The 23,772-nt window shown below is 35.7% G+C and overlaps 2 protein-coding genes across 5 annotated transcripts in view; one reads left to right on the plus strand and one right to left on the minus strand.

Moving 5' to 3' along the window:
* LOC148871126 (DNA polymerase epsilon catalytic subunit A-like) overlaps nt 1–6,743 on the plus strand; it is an 89,967-nt gene extending 83,224 nt beyond the window's left edge. Inside the window, exons 48-49 of the mRNA XM_088967631.1 lie at nt 3,510–3,616; nt 5,788–6,743. Coding sequence (XP_088823757.1) covers nt 3,510–3,616; nt 5,788–6,154 — 474 coding nt within the window. The 3' untranslated portion in view covers nt 6,155–6,743. The remainder of the gene's footprint in view (nt 1–3,509; nt 3,617–5,787) is intronic.
* A 4,142-nt stretch (nt 6,744–10,885) lies between these two features.
* On the minus strand, nt 10,886–17,895 carry LOC148871127 (uncharacterized). Of its 4 annotated transcripts, none has more exons than XM_088971284.1 (8): nt 17,783–17,895; nt 17,421–17,655; nt 14,173–14,241; nt 13,353–13,502; nt 12,774–12,847; nt 12,575–12,693; nt 11,766–11,849; nt 10,886–11,203 (listed from the first exon to the last, which is right to left on the minus strand). In XM_088971284.1, the coding sequence occupies exons 3-8, from the start codon at nt 14,177–14,179 to the stop codon at nt 11,110–11,112; spliced, it is 528 nt and encodes a 175-aa protein (XP_088827410.1). In that variant the 5' UTR covers nt 14,180–14,241; nt 17,421–17,655; nt 17,783–17,895; the 3' UTR covers nt 10,886–11,109. The 4 variants fall into 4 exon arrangements, with proteins under 4 accessions (XP_088827410.1, XP_088827409.1, XP_088827408.1 ...); XM_088971283.1 differs by having other exon boundaries at nt 17,421–17,660; nt 17,783–17,889; XM_088971282.1 differs by having other exon boundaries at nt 17,421–17,895.
* Between the last annotated feature and the right edge of the window lie 5,877 nt (nt 17,896–23,772).

Raw genomic sequence — 23,772 nt, forward strand, 5'->3', positions numbered from 1 at the left:
CGATAGAGGGATTGGAAGGTGCCAAAATGGGTCAACTCCTTAAAACCCTAGTTGGGGCTGAACTACAGCTCAAACAAGAGAGAAAGAACCAAAAAGACCCCCATAGAAACGGCCCCCTTCTCCTTTATAAGACTCACTAGCTTACTTGACAAGTTAGCTAAAATCTTTACACATAAACCCCTAGAATGTTTTTCTTCCACAAATAACTTAAGAACAAAACTAACTTCAAACCAACCCCCCAAAAGATAACTTTTGTTACAAAAATACCCAAGAGACCAAAACCCAACAGATATACACCCAACGGCCCTTGACCAAAAACAACAATTTGGGATCCTACTACAAAAACATGCAAAACAGCATACATTCACATTTTTTTCTTTCTTTTTTTTTTGGCCCCGTCAATGCCAGAGGCTTCTCCCCATGTTTCAATTTATTGACTTCATTTTTCAATTTGTATGCCCTATCAACATTCTTCTTCTAAGAACATGTCTCAACCACACAATCCCATACTTCCTTGGCTGAGTCCATTCCACAAATAATGCTTACTAGTGTGAGTTTGCATTGAATTTACAAGCCATCCCAATCACCATGTAATTTTCCTACATCCACTTCTCGTAGGAAGTATTAGTCTCTGGTTTCTTAGTACTACCTTTAAGATACCTATTTTCTTTCTACTACACAGATGCATATGGACTGAGCCCATTTCAAGCAGTTTGTCCTATCTAAGTTTATTGCAGTCACATGATTGTAGAAACTATCTACCATAGTTTTCAAGGTGTCTAGGTGATTCTGGGCGACACTGGGGCAACTAGTCGCCTAGGCGCCCACCTAGGCGATAAAAATTTTGTAATATAAAAATCTGACTTTTGGCTGGTTTCCTAGTTTTATACACCATTCAGCATGTATGTTAATTGAAAAAATAACAATTCTCTTTATTAAGAACATTAAATTTCCTCTAAAAATGTGGCAAATCATCACATCTAAAAGATAAAAATCTTTTACATATATTAATTTCATTATTTTCAAAAATAATACTACTATAATAAGTATTTAATAGAGAAAATTCATATTAATTAGCAGCTAAAGATGGTTATCAACTTTATATGATAAATATTCAAGGTGGAAAGTAAAATAGAAAAAAAACAAGGATGGAGTTTCTGTTTTATTTAATTAGAGAGAGAGAACAGAAAAAAAATATATTATTCTATTATTTCTTTCCTCTTTCTTTTCTTTCTTTCTTTCTTTTTCTCTTCTGAAAACCCTTTGATCTTTTAAATTTCAATAGTAAAACATTAAAACAAAGTATAATTGATATATATAGCATATAATAAAATGTATTAACACATACATTAATAAGATACAGCAATATAAATGATATTATAGAAGGCATCCGCCTTGTCATTTTTGCTGCCTAGGTGGGCACTTAGTTGCCTAGGCGGGCGCCTAGTCGCCTAGAAGGACGCCTAGTTGCTAAAAGTCAAGGCGTTTGGGAGAGGCGCCCAGCCAAGGGCGCCTAGTCGTCTAGGTGACGCCTAGGCAGGTGCCTAGGCGACACCTTGACAACTATGTACAGACCCCATTGGACCAACCTCGGGATCCATACTGTGCCTAGAATCAAGTCCAGATTTCTCCATTGACTCAATAAATCACTAAAAGCCTCATTAGCACACCTATAAAACAACTGGTCTACAATCAGTCCCCCTTCATTGGAGATAAATACCTCAAACTTGGAACCCAGGCGAATTGGAGAAAGTGCAGCTGCTCCTACGAGTAGTTCCAAATCAATCTCCAATGCAGATCGATCCCGAGAGTCCACAAGGTTCCTTTAGACTAAGTGACAGTCTGAAACTTCCCAATTGTAGCGACAATTGGCTGTCTGTTTGGACAGCTTTAATAGGCTGACAATATTCTGGATGCATGCTTTAATAGGCTGAAAATCAATTGGATTTAACCTGATTTGAATTCGAACCTGGTTAGTTTAAGTCAGATTTGGCTGTCTGTTTGGACAAAAAAGGACAACCCTGTGCACAAGGCTCTTTCCGATATGGGGTCTGGGGAGGGACAAATGTATACAACCTTACCAGATAACAGAGAGGGTGTTTCCAAGATTTGAACCCTGGTTACCTAGGTCGCAATGGGCAACCTAACTATTGTGCCAAAGCCCACCCTTGTGTCTGTTAGCCATAATTAGTACAGATTGAAATTTAAAATATGATCCATTTACTAATTGACTTAAATTGAATATTGCTTGATCCAATCTGATTCAATTATTATATATGCATATAAAGAAATACTGTTTTTTTGTGCCCATAATTTAACAATGGATATGGCATTAGAGGAATGCTGAAACAGGATTCATGTTGCTGACCCCATATGGTTGGGATAAGGCTTGGATGATGATGACATGAAAAAATTATTGTTTTTTTGTATTAAAATTCTTTAGAATTAAGACGGACTTCGGATTTAGGTATATCTATTTTTCTATTTATAGTACATATTTTATTTTATATTTAATTTTGTAAATATATACTAATATTTTTTTTATATGCAACCATAAATTTCATTAAATAGAATGGCCATACCGCTCAAAGAGAAAACAGCAAGCCAATATATTGATACTTTAATTGAATTGGATATCTGGAAATGTTAAATTGAATTTGAATTTGTATTTTATATGTACTTCAAATATCAAATTGAATTCAGATCTATAGATTCTTTTTAGATCAGATTAGCATATACCCCTATCTGAATTTGATCTGGTCCCTTTGCAACCCTAGATTTTTATCCCTTTCCAACAAATATTGTATTTCCTTCAAAAGAATTATATTTCATGTTTAAATATTCGGTAATTATTAAATTTCACGGGATAGTACATGGGCCTACAAGTAGGAGTGTCAATTGGATTGGATTTGGTCCAATCTGATCAAGTCCAATGTGAGTCCATTAAAAATGGGCGCAATCCAATCTAATGAATATTTTGGACTGGTCCAATTCAATGTTTGGACCGCCCAATCTGTTCAAATTTGTTTTTGTTTAGATTAATTCTAACCCAAACTTGGTCCATTGACACCTATATTCTTATCTTCTTCTATCAACGGACCAGATTTTGGCTCAATCCAACCCAATTCAATATAAATTCATTATGGATGGATCAGGTCCAATCCAATAAATACTTTGGACCATTAAGTCTGGGCTGATCCAATTCCCTATGAATTGTTGGTCTGTCCAATCCATCCAAATTGATTTTGGTTTGGACAGGGTCCAGTCCAAAACCGGTCCATTGATCTACCTGCAAGTCACATTCAGGCTTAACCTTACATTTTCCCATCCCCATATTTGGCTTTCAATATATATTTAATTGTAGTTATGATCTTGGGAGCCACAGCCTTCCCTTGACAAGCTAAATATGTAATGATACTTGAACATGTTCACTCTGTTTCTGTGATGATTCCTTAAAATTGTCTTTAGAAGGGTTGATAAAGTCTGCTTCCATGTTCTTTATTCTACAGGTCATGAGGAAGAATTTGTTAAAATATGTACGTGTTAGGGAGTTTGCTCCAGAAGCTGAGTTTCATGATCCCTGTGTATCGTTCACCTTGCCAAATGTTATTTGCAGGTAAGAAAATAAAGGAAAATTCCCAGATGATATTTTTGTATTGTCCAGCCATGATGAGAAAAGGTTATCTTCCTATAGTAATAGGCATTAGGCTTATTCTTTGGGGTGCATGACATTTATATCTTTAAACAATGTGAAGGAAAATGTTACCTTAACTAAGAATGCATTTAAAGTTGAACTGACGTGAATATAGACCAAATTAAGAGTTGAGATTGGAGAAGTTGAGAACCTGAAACGAGTATCACCTCTTACACAAAAACGGTCCGGTGGCCTCTTCCTTTTGACCTATTACACTGTATGCTGCGGAAAAGGTAAAGAATGGTCATTACCCAATGTTGATCCACCTATGTGGGGTCTTGGAAGTATACTGGTTACAGTCCTAACTTTTGGCATTTTTTCACACAAAGTGGCTGCCCTCTGACTTGGACCTACATTTTCATGCTTGCCAGCCCGAATTTTTTATCATTACACCAAGTAATGCCCCCCCCCCCCCTAGAATTGTTCGGTACATCAGAGAGATCAACAAAGTTTGGAGGAAAGTTCCTCCATAGTTCATACTAAAATATCCCTAAATGACTTGGCTTTCTGAGCAATACAGTGAGCTATTCTATTAGAATTTCTACTTACATGATAAAATGAAATAAAATCAAAACAAGAAGCAACAGATTTGATCTCATCCAATGCATCCCACAAGGTCCAAGGAATTGAAGCTTTGGATCCTTTGAGGGTGAGAATCAAAAGAAGAAAAATCTAAGAACGCATTCAACAGTCAGCACTTTCCAATTCTGCGACCTTGCAAACTGAATAGAAAACAAAATAGCTTGACATTCAACTTCCAAGCACCAAATTTTAAATGAAGAGGTTCACCTGCAGCACCCTAAAAGGACCCTGAACTTGACCAAACTAGTACACCTAGGGGTGCAACTTGGGTGGGTTGGGTTGGGTTGGGTTGAAGGTCAGCCCAAGCCCAACCTAAAGGTGCAAACCTCAGGTTCGGGCCCCTGGCCCAACATGAGGTTAAGCCCAAGTTTATCAACCCAGCTTGAGCTTTATCCAACGCAACTCGGGTTGGGCTTGGGCTTGGACTGGGTTAGTCAATCTTGGGTGGGCTGGTTGGGTTTGAAAGAATTTATGTATATATCTTTATGTAGTAATCTTTTATTGGGCTTTGTGGTCCATTTTAAGAGTATAATTGATAAAAAATATGTACAAATTCCATTTACAAATGTACAAATACATAATTAGTAAAACAAGATATTTTTCCATAAATACAACACACATATGTATGCATTTTTTCGAGCATGCCCGGGTTGGGTCGGGTCGGGCTTGGGTTGGACCTGCCCATGTTGCACCCCTAAACACACCAAATAAACTCTGACCTTCATTGGAGATCCCCTCCATCACACCAAATCCAAATGGAATCCTGCCTTCTCTCAACCCGTTTGCTTCCCATTTTAATAATCCTTGGTCCAGCTTCACAGGCAAACCCAAAATGATTAGTGCTAGCCCCATAAAGAGGTATTAAACATTGATTTAAAAGGCGTGCTTAGGTGCTCAGGTGAGGGACATTTGCAAGGCACATTTTAAGGTATGTGCCTTGCCTAGTCCTTAGGCACAACACTTTGAAAAGGGGATATGGACATAGCAAGTACACTCTATGTCCATAATAAGTAGGAATATGGACATAGCAAGTACACTCTAATACTTTGAGAGGAGTAGAACACTAGGAGAAAGAAGTTTGGAGGGGGATTCAAGTAGCAGTAAGAACTGCATCCCCACCAAAACTTCACAAGAACATGAGATGCAAACATATTGCTTCTAGTTATCTATGTGATTTTCCAATTCAGAAGTTCAAATATAGTTGCATGTTCTTAGTTGATATTTTTGTCATGAAATCAATTTCTTTGGGCACTTCATGGGTATTTCTTTGTACTTCATTGAAATTTGTCATGTTTTTGGGAGAATATGTTTCTCTCCTATACTGCTTTTATAGGAGCAATGACTTTACTGGTTAAATAGTTTGTATCATAACTTCTCTATTAATAAAATATTTGAGTTGATAAAAAAATGTCTCACTCCTATGTATCCTTATCATCGGTTGAATCAATATGATGAGCTCTGAGAAAATTTCGTTGTTTTGAAACTAGTTATTAATTTAGATTCTGTTGCAGCTACTGCAATGATTGCAGAGATCTAGATTTGTGTCGGGATTCAGCTTTGCTAGCCCAGGAGTGGCGATGTTCCATGCCACAGTGTGGGCAGCCCTATGATCGTGAACAAATGGAGAATGCTCTTCTCCAAATTGTCCGGCAAAGAGAACGTCTCTATCATCTTCAGGACCTTGTTTGCCTCAAGTGCAACCAAATTAAGGCTGCACATCTAGCTGAGCAGTGTGCCTGTGCTGGTTCATTCAGGTGCAAGGAAGATGTGTCCGAATTCTTCAGCAAAATGCAAGTTTTCCTGAAAATAGCTGTCAATCAAACATTCAAACTTCTTGAAGAATGTAGTCTGTGGACCCTAGAAGTTCGACAAAAGTAGCATCTGCTTCTCTGATCCCAAACTCAATCTGCATTGATTCAAGAGCTGCCTTCCCTTGGTTGACCTCAGGGATTCCCTTTCCTGAATCCACTTGTAGTCTGCTGTAAATTAATGTATTATATAACCAGGTTAGGCATGGATAGGAGGGCAGCTTATGCCTAAAGCTGAGGCAATGTGACAGGCTTCTTTTTCAGAGGAGATTGAGCTACAGAACTATATTCACTGCTCGCATACAAAAGCAACTTCTCTGGAATTGTTCATAATCAGTTTTGTGGGTCTATTGTGCAGTCACTGTTGGTATTTTCAATTATCAAAGCTCAAGAGCTGCCCGGGTGATTCTAAAACAGAAGTGATGTACCCCCTAATTGGTGCCTCATCTTCATTTGCAGAGTTCAATATATTCTCAAAAGCTTTAGTAATTTTGAGTGTAAATTTGATTTTGTATAATAGCTTATTATATTTTTGGTTGAAAGTTGGTTTATTATTGAGGCATGTATTTCGTAGCCCTTGTATTATTACCAGGTACTACGGTCAATGTTGTAAATCTATCTATGCTTATCATTAATCCAACCGTTAAGTTTATAAGCTGTCATGATGTTAGCACCACAAATAATTCCGATTGAGAACCAACTCCTAGATCGACTCTTTAGAAGTTGAAACCAAATCTTATGCTCGGAAAATTATCTAACTTGGTAGTTGGAAACATGTCCAATATCAAAGTTGTTTCCCCATCTTCCCCAGATCTACATAAGGTTTACCATATCTGAAGAAAACTAGAAAAGTTCGAAAGGTATCCCGTCAGTTGTCTCGGACAAAATTAGGAACTTCCTTGTCCGACTGCAGGACGCAATTTTATCTGGGGAAAAACACAAGTGAAAGCCTACTTTGCTGGTGCTCTAGGTCTTCGAGTATTGAGGTTAGTCTGACGACCGTTGCCATCCTTTGACCATTGCTGGTGTTAAATTTTGGAGGAAATTCTGAATCTGAAGCTCTATTTATAATCCCCACAGGCTGTATAGGTAAGTTGTAGGCTTGTAGCACGAGATTTTGCATGGAACGGCTTGCTGTGATGCACTTGTGGATATTGAAGATTGGCTTAATGTATCGTCTTGAATGATGTGTATGTCCCCAATGACATCAATTTTCTATTCAGCCCTTAAAACGAAAAGTTGTTTATGAATCACATCCACATTTTAGAAAATTGACATGAATAACGAACTACATGTTTTGTATCAACCAACATGTGGCACTAGTGAAGTAATTTGATTTAACACCATTCCTCGAAAACCCATATGTATCTTCCGATCAGTGGCATGCATTGATTATGTTGCTCTATATCAACGTATACAAACCAAATTTTTGAAATTTAATTTAATTGTTTATTAAGTATGCCATTGAACTCCTCGAATCCCACTTAATCATTAATTGTGCACTTAATGACATTTTATTTCCCATCATTATTTGTTCTCGTTTTTCAAATTTGAATTTGCATATCATATATGTATCTAAGAATTTTTAATAGATATGATGTATTTTTAAATTAAGATTGTCATCATCATCCATGCCTAATCCCAACTATATGGGGTCCATTACATGAATCCTATTTCGCCACTTTGTTATATTTAAAACCATATCCACTGTTAAATTAATAAATTATTAGTGTTTATTTCAATTCTTACTACTATCCATGTCTTTTTTGGTCTACCCCAAGCTTTTTTAGCCCCTTTCATTAGTAACAAATCATCTCTAATTGGTGTTGGTGCTGGTCATTTATGCACATGATCAAACTATATAAGTTTTCTCTCATTTTATCACTTATTGGAACTATTCCTAAATTCCTTTGGATGATTTTATTTTTGATCCTATACTTTTTAGTTTTTCCATTCATCCATCTCATCATTTACATTTCTGCCATAACCACTTTCTAAACATTATTTCTTGATTGCCTAGCACTCTATTCCATACAACATAGCTGGACTTATAGTTGTTTTATAGAAATTTTCTTTTAATTTAAATGGTATTTTCCTATTAGGCAAAAGTCTAAATGCACTCCCTCCATTTTATCTAACCTATTTTAATACTCTTAAGTGGCATCCTCTTCAATTTCTCCCTTGTTATGAATTATTGAACAAGGTACTGAAAATCGTCACATTGAGTTATCTCTTGGTTTTCAATTCAACTGTATTTTGAATGACACTTCTATTATTACTAAATTTATATGTCATACACTTTGTTTTAGTTTTACTTATTTTAAAACCCCTTCTTTCTAGGAAATTTTTTGTAATCTTAATTTTATATTTAATCTTTCATTAGTTTCATCAATTAAAACAATGTCACCAACAAATATGCACCATGAAATTTCTTCTTGAAAGTGTTTAGTCAATTCATCTATGATTACTTAAAATAGATAAGGGCATAGTGTTAAACCTTGGTGAAGACATCATAATTGTAAAATTCAATGTTTAGAAAATTGGACCCAACTGACCAATTAAATCGTGACCTGGGCCCCTGGCTAGTTTGGTCATACTCCCAAAACCATAATGTCTAAAAAATTGACCAAAATCCAGTGACCCAAACAAGAAATTGAAAAACTGACAAACCAGTCCCAATTTTTGAACATCGATTGTTTTTTTTTTTTAATGCATAAGTGCAATTTTTTTTTTAAATTGTTTAATGCATAAGTGCAAACTTCTAAAGGCAATAACTTTGCACTCAAATGTTCGGTTGGGTTGATCTTTAAGCAACTTTTTGAGATCAAAATGTTCCCAATGTGCAAAAGGAGATTTACCCCTATACGCTATAGAAGAATATAATTATATAATTAAGTATATATCATATAATTGTGCATATATATATTACATCATCACGGTTTAACCTCCAGTTTTACCTTGGTTGAACCTCTAAACCATGAACCTCTCCCCTTTCTGGGTCCATGCTTGATCCGGTTTTCTAAACATTGGTAAAATCTAAAATCTCACACTAGTTTTCTAGTATTGGTTGTTACCCCCTCATACATCTTTTCAATTCTACTAAGATCTCTTTCGTTACTTTCTTTCTGTTATTTGCCATTTTAAGCTAGATATCGTTAATCTTTTTATCTAAATTTAAATTCTCTTTTATTATAAACTTGTTTTTAAATTGAGCTATTTTTTCTCCTATTAGGTTTTTACACTTAAATTCTTGGACACTTGTTTTCTATATTTGTCTTCTATTTCCTAATGCACACACCTACTACCGCTAATCTGTGTTGTCGTTAAACTTTTTTTTTTTGAATAACTTTGCAATCTTTACACATTATTCGTTCTGTTCTCTTAGTAAGGAAAAGCATTTATTTGACTTATGTTTAATTTACTTTTAAATGTTATTAAGCGCTCATCATTCTTTTGGTAAAAGGTATTTAAAATTGCTATATCATAATCTATTGCAAAATCTAATATTATGCCTCTTAGTTCATTCATTTCCCCAAATCTAAATTTTTCATGTACCATATCATATCCTATGCTTCTTTTCCTTGTATACCCATTTAAATTTTCTCCATTTGAAATTTCTTGGATTAATCCTTCTAAGTTTTTCCAAAACTAAGATTGTATTCTTATAAATTATTAAAATATATTAATTTAAAATAAAAATATATTATTACTTACAAAAGTAAGAATATTACCTACAAAATGCTTAAGAATAAAAAATTAATTTGGCATTTTTTGTTAATATACAAAAGTACAACTAAGAATTAGAGTAGGTTGGAAATTATTACAAAAAAAAAGAGTAGGTTGGAAAAAAAAATAGAGGAATGCATCTAAGCCTTTGTGGGATAGGTCTGGATAATACCACTTAAAGAGGAAAATTCTTTAAAACAGTTATAATGCCAATTATATTGTATGGAATAAAATATTGGGCATTCAAGAAAACATGTTCAAAAAATGAATGTAACAGAAATATGCATGGCAAGATGGATGAGTGGAAAAGCTAGAAAGGATAGGATTAGGAATGAAGCCATATTAAAAACTTAAGAGTAACTCCAAAGTGATAAAATGAGAGAACAAGCTAAGATGGTATGATCAGTGCATAGAAAACCATCAACAACTCCAAGTAGAAGTGATTTATTATAAGTGGAAGTAGCTAAAAGATCTGAAGGCAGACCTAAAAGGACATGGGTAGTAGTAAGAAATGATTTATGAATCAATAATTTAACAATTGATATGGTTTTAAATAGAAAGAAGTGGAGAAGCAAGATTCACGTAGCTGACCCCATACAATTGGGATAAGGCAAGGATGATACTGATGATACAAAAATAAAAATAATAAATTAGAAAATAACTGCTTTTGAAATTAAAAATATAATAGATACATAAAATAAGTGTCTTCAACACAGTAATAATAATATATTAATGGTTTTATGTAGCAATTTGTAAAAATTTGTATACCATGTTTCCTGAACTCCTTATTGATGCATTATTAGTAAAGTTGATTAATGCATTATCTCATGTCCCAGTATAGACTGTAATGCATTTCTTCATATAAATGCATTTCTTATGAATTTATACTATGTTCATGGTTATTTCAACATTAGATTTAGTATCTATATGTATTCAAAGTGTATTGTGGTACGTATCAATTTCCAAGCTTACCATTCCATATGCAATACCGATATTTTGAACCTTGATTGCATCCCTTTAATGTAGTGGATTGTCCCAACCTGTAAGAGCTAAGGAATAGAGCTAGCACAGGAAATTTTTCAAGGTTACTAATAGAGCTAGCACAGGAAAATTTAAACCTGTAAGAGCTAAGGAATCTCAGGTTTTGCGACAGGTTTGAATTGTCCCAACTCCCAAATAACTTAAGTTACATAAGTCATTGCAATAACATGTTTATTGCACTTCTGTAGATAGGTGTATATCAGACACTGGATGAGAGTGACAAATTTATGGGGTATTCCAAACTAGCATGTGTTTTAATTACCAAAAGAACCATTTTTTGGTTGTTGAAGCACCACCAGACTCTTCCTTTTGCCTCTTGTTGATTCCTTGGTTCAAAGACTCTAATCTTTTTCTGCATTTGAAATTGAATCAAATTAGCTGATAATGATCAATCAAAGCAGAGAACTCGAGCCAGATTTCAGACATATATTCTAGTGTATCATGGATCTTTTAACACACACACACACACAAAAAAAAAGTTGTGACTTTAGCATGAAACTTCATGCTAAAGTTCATGTTTTCTAAGTCATGCTAAAGTTCATGTTTTCTAAGTCATGCTGAAGTTCATGTTTTTTGGCCCTGCAGCTTTAGCATGAAACTTCATGTTTTCTAAGTCATACACTGTTAGACATGTAAAGGGATAAAGTTGTGACTATTCAATCCGAAGGATCCACAGCAACAGATCTCCTAGTCTAAAACATCACACCATTAGATGATGATTCACACTTTACAACAAGAGGACTTTATCATGGAATTCACCTAAGCTGAAGATTTTGTTCTGATGAAAACAACAAAGTGTTCCACCAATTGAATATTCTGGAAGCCACAGTATGTGTGCCTCATGGTGAAATTGCTAAAATAGAAAAATGCTTTTTAGTCCTTGACAATCTAAAGAGGAGTGTAACATGGAATACCTGGCATCCTCAAGGCGACCGTGCAAACTCCATCTCTGACGGAAGCCTTCCATGCCTTCAATTCCACTAGCAAGAATTAAGCGCCTATAATATTAAAATGTATAGCATGTGAAAAACTTAACATTGAGGAGTAAAATAATTCCACATCATATAAATGAGAATGACAATCTGGCTAGTTCTCAAAGGAAAATGTTAAATGGATAATCATTGACTTATAGATTGGTTGCCCAACAAGTAATTATTCTTTTGGTCTATTTTAGCATGCACATTTGTTCCATAAGATAATGACTTTGGACAAAGTAAAAGCACCACTACCTTAAAAATGAGCCCTGAAACTAGAAAAGAAATTTCCCTTGAGGTAACTGTATCATTAGTGTATTTGATGATTGCTTCTGAATGTGCATGCTCATGTGATTGATGCATTTTACAAACTGGGGAAATACCTTAGGGGGAATGTGCACAAACATAATCGCATATCACATGCTACTTTTTATTGAGGTAGTAAGGAAAGCCCATTAGTCCATGAGGGATATCCATGTCCGGGCAAAGAACATTTGGATATGCTGCTATCTGAACTAAACATTGGGCAGGGGTGTTAGAAGCAACACTCAGTATCTGTCAAGAGAATCCTCTGGGTCAAAAGTTGACCTAGTAGGAAGAACCTAATTATTAAGAGCCACAATTTTCTGCCAGTACAGTTAATAGACAATTGCATGGTTAAAATCATAAAGCATAGATATGATATGCCATTAGCAAACTGAAAACCTTTCTTGTCTATCCAGGGACAAATCCACTGAATTTATAGTCACCTTTCCAGTGATGTGACTTCAGTCTGAAGTTGAGCAGTCCTATCTTTTGCTTGATCTAAAGGCATTGATAATCCTAATTTATGCTCACTGTCTTGAAGGCGCTGTCTTAGCTCCTTATCCTGCAACTCAGTTTTGTGAACTTAGGCACAAGGTAATGTGTTGTAATGCTAACAGAAGCAAGTAAAAATAATCATCTTACACGTTTCTCGGCACATTGTCTGTACAGAGCAATCTCATCTTGACAGAAAGGTTCTATGTCATTTATTTGCAAACCTGGAATGAAATAATATAGTCAATCTTTATAATTTTGTGTGGAATAATATCTTGTAATAAATGAAAAAAAAAAACTGATATCTTATTAGGGAAATCTGAGGTCCTGCAGAGTAGACAATGATACAAATTTTAACAAATGGTTGGGGCATAGCCTAGTATGTGGCACACAAGTAAATGGGGAGGACCACCATGTGGACATCCAATATTTCTACAACTAATTACCATAACTATCCAACCTACTGCAATCTTTGAACTATCACAATTGATAGAAGTAAAACTCTGGGGAAGCATGTCTTCAGGTTTTTTTCATGGGAATCCAGGCAATTTCCTTATCCCCTATGTGCCCTTGTCGTACATAATATACTATTGACTTTATGGTCTATCTTGACTGTCACCGCAGTTTTCCATGATCTAATTAATATCACAATTCCAAATTATGGTAAGTTGCGATACCACTCTTTGTTGAACAACAATAGAGAATGTAGAAAATCAATCAACCACTTACATAAGAATAAATTCCTCAAGATTCCATCACATAAATCAACACCTTCAAGAACATGAGAAGCAATTTCTGGGGGGATGAGGGGTGATGGTGGTCCCATCATAAGGTCATCACCAACCAAAATAGTTTCCTCCATGGTTGGCTCTGAATCAACTGAAGCCAAAAGAAAGAAAAGGTAAAAGGAACTCATTAATATAGTTGAGTTTTATCTATTAAAAGGTTATTTTCTTATTGTTTTGGGTCTTTATTTTTTTCTTTCTTCTTGTCCTGCATTTTTTTTCTTTGGAGGGGATGGTAAGTGAACCAGGACAAAATCATACTATAAAAATGTGCTCCAAAATGGAAAAAAAAACAATGGAAGAAAGAAAAGGGAAAAAAAACTGAACCATGCTTCAGTTTATTCACCTAAACAATAGCCTTTCTTGAGTCCGATGTTTTTTCTTGTAATGAACAACCCCATAAAACTCAATTATACTTGTACTAATACTTACTGAAAAGAATAAACAGAATAGATACAGTCAATGAAGGAAAACTGCAATTTATATTGCCTTTTGCTTGAGATTGAAATAAGATACTAATATTTCAAAAAAATAAAGTGTTGATTGTTTGAATAAAATTCCAGTGCTTAACATGAGTTCCTTTCTTTGAGATTGAAAAAGGAAGAGAGGAAAAAAAGTTTCTCAAGAAAATATAGTACTCTAGTTCAAAATACCCAAACAAATACATATTGTTAGTTTGGTGGAGATATCATTATTTTATTTGCTTATTTATTTATTAATAAGTAGTGGAGCTATCATTATTTCAGGGAAAGAATCAACAATACCATCCATGATTGTCCTCTAAACCTCCAATTATCTGTTGAAGAACCAAACAGATTCAATAAGGGGAAAACCTGAAAGCCATTCAATACTTGAGTTAGACTCCTCATACTTGATTCAACAGAAGCAAAATTGTTCAATAAATATATAACTCCCTTGGCTCATTTATAGTCAAACCTTAGGGAAAAATAGCAAATTTCCCATTTCCGTTATGAGGAAAAATGACCTAAAGGATGTGCACTTTTTACATCACTCTTTTTCTCTCCTCGTAAATGAAGCGGGAAACATGGAAAGTTCCCAGAGATAAAGAGTGATGTAAAGAGTATGCATATAAGTTTTGGGGAGGCTCAATGATAGCCTCTTGGGGTGCCTGGCACCTTTCCTTGTACATATTATTAATTTTCTTGTATAATAAAATTGCCTGTTACTAATTATAAAAAAAAAAAAAAAAGATAAAGAGTGATAAGATCAGGAGTGATGAGATAAGCATCAATCTTTGAACTAACACAACTAGAGCAACATATTCAACAAAGTATTAAAGAACTTTCAATAATGTACTTCCTTACTACCACAATCTACTTTTACTATGGACCAAATGGCCTTGCCATGGCAATAGATCTGACAGATGATTCCATCTTTCCTTTCTGGGAATTTAAATGAATCTCTATTCAGTGAAATTTATTTTGAATCTCATAACTATAAACTCGTTTGAGTTGATCTTCTCCCAAGCTTGTGGATGTGTGGTTTTGCAATGCACAAATGAGCTATGACCAATTTCATTCAAGAAATGGATAAGAATGTAGAGCATCACCATGGCAATTCTGTCCTAAGTGCTCCAAAATATCTTCTAAATTACTGTCCTATCGAGTCCCCATACATAAGATATAGATCATTTGCTGTTGTCCTGAAACTAGATTAAAAAATAAAAGACAGAACAAGAAAGGACATAAAGAGAAATACACACTGATTCTAATGATTTTATTTTCCAAGAAACAATGGACTGTAGATTCTCAAATTCTACAAATGATTTGCAATCTAAAATCATAAATCTCACAGGGGAAGTACATAAAATACTTTTTTTTATTAGCAACAGGCATAAATTTCATTAAAAGGGAGAAGCAGCCATCCAGATCATAATAATAGCGATGGACAAAATACAACAAACCCTCTACAATAGACCAAATAAAGATTACAAATTTACAACAGAGAAAAATTCAAAGAAAAAAGGTAGGAAAGATCGTACAAGTTACAGCCCAGACCTGGGCAACCCCAATCCAAACAATCCTTTCATACACCCAACCTTGCCAAAGAATTAGCTAACGTATTTGCACTCCTGGATACCCAGATGAATGAGATGTTCAAGCTGGCACCCAAGGAATGAGCCAATCTCGCCAGCATTCCGAATTGCCAACGTACTTGATCCTAAGAATTCATCCAACTAATGACAGTTTGGAAGTCCCCTTTAACTATTATATTTGAAAACTCCTGATGAGCTACTGGTTTAATGCCTTAAACTAAAGCTAACAATCCTCGAGGAGATTCGGGAGCCAGCTGGTCTTGAGTAATGAAGAATTACATTACCACCCAGAGTCCCTGACCACTCCCACTCCAGAAACTCCAGGATTTCCAAGACAGCACCCATCAAAGTTTAATTTGTAGCTTCCTTCTCCAGGTAGGCTCCATTCACCCACTGACCACCCTTTGTTTGTACCCTGTTATTATTATTTCTTTTGGTGCAATGGTGTACCCTGTTATTAAAAATCCACAATAATGTTTGTGAGCGTCAGGAAAACGGCTCACTTGTGCTGGAAATGCATTTGCCACCCATCAATTATGGAGATGGAGGTGGTGGGACCTCCGGAAATGGCATTAAAATCTGTTTTGGTTCAATAGTGACTCCAGAGCCTGTGGCACTGGCTAACCAGTATGAGTAAGACTTAGATAGGAGAGGGAAGGGATTAGGCACACCTCTCCTGGGTCCAATAGGTGGGGCCCGCATGGGGTTACAAACAAGCAAAACACAAAACACTTAATCGAAAGACATTAATCATGAAGAAATTAAACTGCAAAAAAGGTGAACAGAAGAGAGAATCTTCTCTACTCTTATTTATTTATTTATTATATTATATTTTTATTATATTTTTTACTTTTCCATTCTTTTTTTATTAGTTCTTTTGGTGCAATAGTGTACCCTGTTATTAAAATCCACAATAATGTTTGTGAGCGTCAGGAAAACGGCTCACTTGTGCTGGAAATGCAGTTGCTACCCATCAATTATGGGGATGGAGGTGATGGGACCTCCGGAAATGGCATTAAAATCTGATTTGGTTCAATAGTGACTCGAGAGTTCGTGGCACCAGCTAACCAGTATGGGTAAAACTTAGATAAGAAGAGAGAATCTTCTCTACTCCTATTTATTTATTTATTTATTACATTTTTTACTTTTCTATTCTTTTTTATTATTACTCCTTTTTATCTTTTTACTATTTTTTGTTATTTGTTATTTTTATTTCCTTTCCTCCTTTTTTATTTTTTTATCAATCTTATTTCTGGTTATTTTCTCATGACACACTATTCATAAATTTATTCATTAATTACTCACTAACCTACTCTTTCCCCTCTAATCTTCCCGACCTGTTAAACCATTCCCATTTTTCATATTTTGTAATTACTATCTCCTTATTTATTTATTTTGTTATATAAATTTAAAACCGCACTGCTCACAATTCTAGTAAATTGAACCGAAGCATTCTTCCTAACTCTGACCATCCTACTCGGCTAAGCAAAAACAACTAGAAAGCATCACAATGAAACAAGCCGATAGCTAACAGGAAAACACAGCAAACTTCACGTATAGAAACATGACTTAATAAGCTTCAGAAGATCCAACGATTTAAAAATAAAATAAAATAGCAAATTACATAAATAAATAATAAAAAGAAGAGCAAATTCTTGTCTAATTTTAAAGCAGCAAATGCAATAGAAGTGGAAGAACAAGCTATTGAATAGTAAGCGGGAACCTCTAAACATGGAACAGTGATTTAAACGAGAATAAACGAGAATAATGCAAATGAACACTCGCGACAACTCTTCTCACTACCACATTCATCATCAACCCGAGATTTTACAGAGGGTGGCTCTACCAGGCTTCATTGCCGCCTCTGATGGTTACGATGGAATGCCGAGTCTGAGAAAAGAAGACGGGTGATAAAATCAAAATAGAGAAAAAAATGCAAGATAAATAGGAACTCACCAGATTCAAGATTTTGGCCTGATATCGATGCTGTAGGTAGATTCAATGGAGCTTGAACAACTCATCTGGGTCCATCGATGACGATCAAAGGTCGCAATCAGGCGGTGAAGCAGACACGGAGATCGGACAGGAAATGAGGAATATCGCCGCCGCCCTCTGATTCGCTGCTTGCCGCCGCCGCCTCCTGATGGAGGGAGAAATAGTAGATCGGAGTTATGTTGCCGGTCTGCCGCCGCTGTGCTTCGGGTAGAAGAAGACGATGATGAACAGTCAGAACAGTAGCCCCCTTTCCTTAACAGTGACCTCTCGAGGTTGGAAAGAAGAAGAAGAGAGAAGGAAAGAGGAAGAGAGAGAGGAGAGACCTGAGGGAAGAGAAATCGGACTGGTTTGATCCAAGCTGCCGCTGCAACGAAGAAGAAGAAGAAGAAGAAGAAGAAGAAGAAGAGAGTGGGAGAGGGAGATTTGGGCCGGAGGTAAGGGTGCGCCATCGCGGGTTCTATTTTGTAATTTTGAGCAACTCCAGGGGCAGTTCTGTAATTTCAGAATATTTGGGTTAAACCGGGTGGCTAAACTGGGGTTCTTTGATGGATGAATAGGGCTGTTAACAGGTCGGGTTGGGTCGGTTTACTGGCGTTTTTCCAACCGACCCGACTTGGTCGGTTTACCTAGAAATGAGATCAAAACCGCCTGAAAATTAAAAATGATTTGATGGATTAAAACTGATATTTTATATATCAGAAATTTTATATATAATATGTATATTTATGAAATAATCTGAAATAAAGCTGAAATAAATTTTATACTTGTTCGGGTCACATGAAAACCGAAACTGAACTGAATCATCGGTTTATAATTTTTTGTAATCTGAAACCGACCGGTGAAAAAGAAAAACTGACCAACTCGGATTGGGTCGGACTGGATTGGTCGGTTTGGGTCTTGTTATGAATATCCCTATGGATGATTGAGATTTTTGAGCCAAAAAATTGAGGTTTGAGATTGGTCCGACCACAAAGAAAGGTTTTGTGTGTGTGAGCTAGTGAGATTGGTTGAAATAGAATCTTTCTAGATGGATGGGTAAATGGGGGTAGTTTTGATTGAAATTTGATAGAGTGAGGTTTTTGTATATTTTAAGTTGTTTGGTGTGGTTAGATTGGGCTAAATGGGCTCGGATTGGGTAGATTTGGAAATGACTCGATTCAATTAATTTGAAGCCTCAGAATGGATCTATTGTGACCGAGGGGTAAACAGAGATAGTTTTGGGTGAAATTTTACAAGGTAGGGTTTTTGGATAGTCTGAGGTGATTGGTAAGGTTAGATTAGGCTAGTTGGTCCTGGATCGGGTAGATTTGGAATCCAGTCAATCTAGAGCATTGAAATTAAATCTTGGTACAATTGAGGGTAAATGCAAGTATTTTGGGCTGAAGTTTCATATGTAGGGGTTTTCTGGCATTCTAGGGTGATTGGCAAGGTTTGATTAGTTTAAATGTGTTCGGATCAAGCGGATATGGATTGTGGATGCGATAGGGGTCCAAATAAAATCTTTGTATGATAAGGGTAAATAGGGGAATTTTGAGTTAAACTTTTATATATAGGGATTTTTTATCATTTTGGAGTGATTTGTGAGGTTAGATTGGCCCAGTTAAGTCATGGTTGTTAAAATTTGGGTCAACGAAATATTATGGAATCTTGGCTTGATGGAAGGACAAATAAGGGAATCTATGATTAAAACTTGATGGGCAAGTGTTTTGATGTATTCGAAGTTTAATATTGTGGTTTGATCGGTTCGGATGTGTCAAGATCAAGGGAATCGAGGTTCCAAGTGTTTAGGCTAGTGAGAGAGGTTGAAATGGAATCTTAGTTTGATGGACGGGTGAACGGAGGAATCTTGAGTTCAAATTTCATGGGTAGGTGTTTTGGGAGGTCTTGTGTTTAGTGGTTGTGTTTGATCTAATAGTTAAGGTGTAAGTAGGGGTCGATCGGGGTTATCAGATAGGTATTGAGCAGGTTTAACGGTAGATTTTAGGGCTTTTGGGGTGACATTTGGGTTTTTGAGTGTTTCAGAGAGATCAAAAGGGTTTGATTGGAAATTTGGGGTGATTTTGGATTCAAACAATGGACCGAGCAAAAATCACATGCTAACAGTTTCCCCTCTTTGTTGTGAAGTAGGAGACTACAAAACAATAAAGACAAAAAGAAGCATATGGGGATTTTTGCAAAGGGTAAGCTTAGAAGTATGGGTGCAACTTGGGCGGGCTTAACCCAAGCCTGGCCCAACCCAACCCAATTTTAGTCACAAGTTGGGTTAGATTTTCTCGGCCTTGAGTTGGGCTTGGGCTTGAAAAGGTAAGTTTTTATTTTTTTCAGGTTAGGCTCGGGTTGAGGTCTTAGGTAACCCGAGCCTGGCCCGATGCATTGTATATGTTATATTGGCTTAATGGTAGTTATTTAATTAGTAAATTACTAATTTAATATTAGGTGTCATGTGTCAATCGTCAATGCCATTACTCAAAGTCATTAATTAGTTTATTAAGGTTTTTTTTTTTTTTTCTAAACACGATTTCCCTCTTTGTGTGTTTTGAGACTTTAACGTTTCAAATTCTTTTAATTTGAATGCCATTATGGCAAGTTGGCAACATTAATTAAGGAAACTCAAAACGAGTAAAAACTCATTAGGCTGATTAAATTTTAATCTGGGGCTTTGGCATTTGGCCTGATTAACCAATTCAAGTTTGTCCCGGGCCCAACCCGAGTGCCTAAAATTTTAGTGCAGGTTGGGCTTGGGTTGAAAAATTCGGGCTTGACCTCGAGCTCAGGCTTTAGGTCAAATTCTTAGGGTCGGGCCTGAGTTGAGCTAAAACCCAACCCAGCCCACCTGACTAGCACCCCTACATGGAAGAGGGGCAAGACGAAGAAAGAGGATTATGGTAAGGAAAAGGCAAAGGAGAAGAGTTCCTCTATAGTATCGTTTCATCATGTTCAAGCCATTTTATTAATAGCAAAGTAATCTCTCCTAGGTATCAAGAACTTTTGGAATTATGGTACATTTGCTGTAAAAGAAAGAAAATAAATAGAAATCACTAATAAAAAGTAACTCATCATGTGAAAATCAATTACTTTTGGCAAAGTGACCCTCTTAGGTATCAAAAATCTTACGGAATCATTGCACATTTGTCATAGAGAAAAGCAAACACGTAGAAAACTACGATGAAAGCAACTTATTATGTGAGAACCAATTACTTTTGGCAAAGTGACTCCTCCTATATATCAAAAACCTTATGGAATCAAGGTACCTTTGCCATAAAGAAAAGCATTTTAGAGATAAAAAGATCAATCATCAAGACTAGGCAAGACAAGATGTTCAAAAATTCTTGCAAAGCATAATTACAAAACACCAACAGATATTCTTTAGTTTTCTTTTTTTTTTATGAGAATTTTGAAAGATTTTAATAACATATTTCAAGTTTTAATAGATGTTCTGAAATTGATATATCATAACTACTTTTTGACATAACACAATGTAAAATAATTGTTATAGAGTTTCAGAAATTATTTATCCTTCATTTCATTCATTCATTTAATTTTTTTTCTATTGTTTATTAGTTTTTCTTTCCTTTCTCATTTCTCTGTTTTTTTATTATCATTTATATCACCTCTATTTACTCAGTTAAAATACTAGTGTTGGTCAAAGAAAGGAGACTTACAAATAGGATTTCCGATGCGGGTCAAGGCATAGAAGCTAACATGACCAACGGGATTTTCTAACATGGGTCAAAGCATAGAATCTAACATGACCAACGGATTTTCTGATGTGGGTTAAAGCATAGATGCTAACATGACCAATAGGATTTCTAACACGGATCAAAGCATAGAGGTTGACATAACCAACGGGTTTTCTAATGTGGGGCATAGAGGATGACAAGACCAACGGAATTTCTGACATGGGTCAAAGCATAGAGGCTGACATGACCAACGGAATTTCTGACATGGGTTAAAGCATAGAGGCTGACATGACCAATGGATTTTTTGACATGGGTCAAGGCATAGAACCTGACAAGACCAACAAAATTTCTAACGCGGGTCAAAGCATAGATGGTTGACATGACTAACAAATTTTCTAACGTGGGTCAAGACATAGAGGCTGACATGACCAACAGATTTTCTGACATATAACCAACATATAATTAAGCAAAAGGATACGGCGTGATGGTAGAGTTAGTATAGAAGTTGAATATGCATCAAAAAAGTCAAAATATCTCCTCAAACTATGGTACATGGAAGTATTTAATTATCAAGCATTGTATAGGGACATGAAATATTGGAATGGTAAGATAGAAAATCTTCAAAACTTAAGGGCAAAAGTGCCTTAACCTCATCTCATATGAGAGTAATTACGCCCAAATGGGCTATGTCTGATTTACATTAGGTGAGAGTGTGTATCTTCCCTTCAAGGTCATTACTCAAAACTCATTGAATTCAAAAGAATGCATGATGGAATTGTATGTTGTTGAACAATGGATTCACAGTAAGAAAAGCCTTTATCATAGGGGTCTACCTCAATTTTTTTTTCTCTTTTCTTATCTTGTTTTCTCTTTTTTTTTTTTTTTAGTTAACAGACATGGTGGGCTATGAAACAGATACTTTAATAGAGCGGGTGACAACTATGATCCTTTGTCGCCGGCCAAATTGGCCTGTCTAGTGCTGATTTGCCAATTTTTCGAAGATCGAGGAAGTTTTGCTTATTAGGAGGAAACACGGTATGGGATGGAGGTTGCAAATGATAGATTAAAAGGCCCAAACAACAATTAATATAGGCATTGGACGCTCGAATCGCTACCTTAGGGATTTAATCAAGGTCTACTCTCATCATTATATTTTTGTCTTTTTTTTTTTTTTTGTCAATGCTCTATTCATGGCCATATGGATGGAGATTGCTCTTCATATTCTTTATCAACACGAATCATGCCTTCTTATTGATTAGGGAGAACTTTATTTTGGGACGAAATGTAAATGGGTAGAAAAAACCAAAACTAGCATGTGGGTATCATTATAAAATCTCTCGTAATGATAAAATCATCTTAACTGCCCTTGTTTCTTCTAACTGTTTATTGATTCTTCATTTGCCAATTCACTTTTGCATTGGTCTTCCTTGATAACTGCCCACTTCTCTCTAAATTAATTCCCACCAAATTGCACTTGGCTTGATTGACTTTCAAATTTCAACGGAAATACCTTTTCCACTAACTCCAAAATACACCTCAAAGCTCTCACATCTTAAAGGCCCTTAAACTCCCATAAAATCAAAGTATCATCTACAAATTGCAAATGCGTTCTTGCCTACCCACTTTAAATCCAAGAAATAATCCTCTATCATAAGCTCCTTTTAATAGTTTACTCATAAGATCCACCACTAAAATGAACAACATAGGGGATAGTGGGTCACCTTGTAAAATTCCCCTAATTGCCTCAAAAAAGTCTTTTGAGGAACCATTAATTAGGATAGAGAAATGTGTGGTTTTTAAACATCCCATTATCTGCTTTATCCATCTATTCCTTAATCCCATTTGTCTCATCACCCACTACGAAAAAAAAAAAAAAATCCACATGGTCATAGGCTTTCTCCAAATTTAACACTAAGCCTTTTTTCCTTATCTTTCTAAAATCCTCCACAACCTTATTAACTATAACAAATTGATCCAATATTTGTTTCTTTTTAGCGTTCAACCCTATGAAAGAACCTTGGCCAAAATTTTGTACAAACTTGTGGTAAGACTTATTGGTCTGGAATCATTAGTGGAGACTGCCAACCACTACACATTTTGTGATTATGGAAACAAAAGTGGTATTTTCCTCTCCCCACCTTCCCCTTTTTATGAAAAACATTAAACACTTTCCACATCCTCTTTAATGGTTTGCCAACATTCATTGTAAATCGATCTGGACCTGGAGCCTTATCACCACTTAAACTCATTACAGCACTCTTTATTTCTTCTAGGGAAAAATGACTCTTTTAATTTCGTAGCCAAATCCCTTCAAATTCTATCTCAAAGTAGTCCCTCTAGCACAAGCCTTCAAGGGTTATTTGAGGCAAGCAGGACTGTTAAATATGAAGTTAACACCAATTCAATTTCCTCCTTATTTTGGATTTCTTCCCCATTCACTACAATTTTGGAAATCTTATTCTTCTTTCTTCTCTCATTTGCTAAAGAAGGGAAATATTTACTATTTCCATCCCTTCCTTCAACCACCTGCATCTCGATTTTTGCCACCAACAAATCTCCTCCCTTCTTAAAATCATCTTCAAGTCCGCTCTCAAATTCATTCTTTTCCTCCTCTCCTCTTGGCAGTCAGGAAC

The sequence above is a fragment of the Nelumbo lutea genome, chromosome 2 (genome assembly GCF_056320005.1).
Source record: "Nelumbo lutea isolate HS-2025 chromosome 2, American lotus-T2T, whole genome shotgun sequence".
In the NCBI taxonomy this organism is placed as follows: domain Eukaryota; kingdom Viridiplantae; phylum Streptophyta; class Magnoliopsida; order Proteales; family Nelumbonaceae; genus Nelumbo; species Nelumbo lutea.

Excerpts from the sequence above, each read along its gene's own strand:
- LOC148871127 (XM_088971284.1), bottom strand. Across the intron at positions 12,848-13,352 it reads CTTGAGGAATTTATTCTTAT|GTTTGCAAATAAATGACATA; the intron begins GTAAGTGGTTGA and ends ATTTCATTCCAG. Across the intron at positions 11,850-12,574 it reads GAAGTCACATCACTGGAAAG|GCGCTTAATTCTTGCTAGTG; the intron begins GTGACTATAAAT and ends TTAATATTATAG.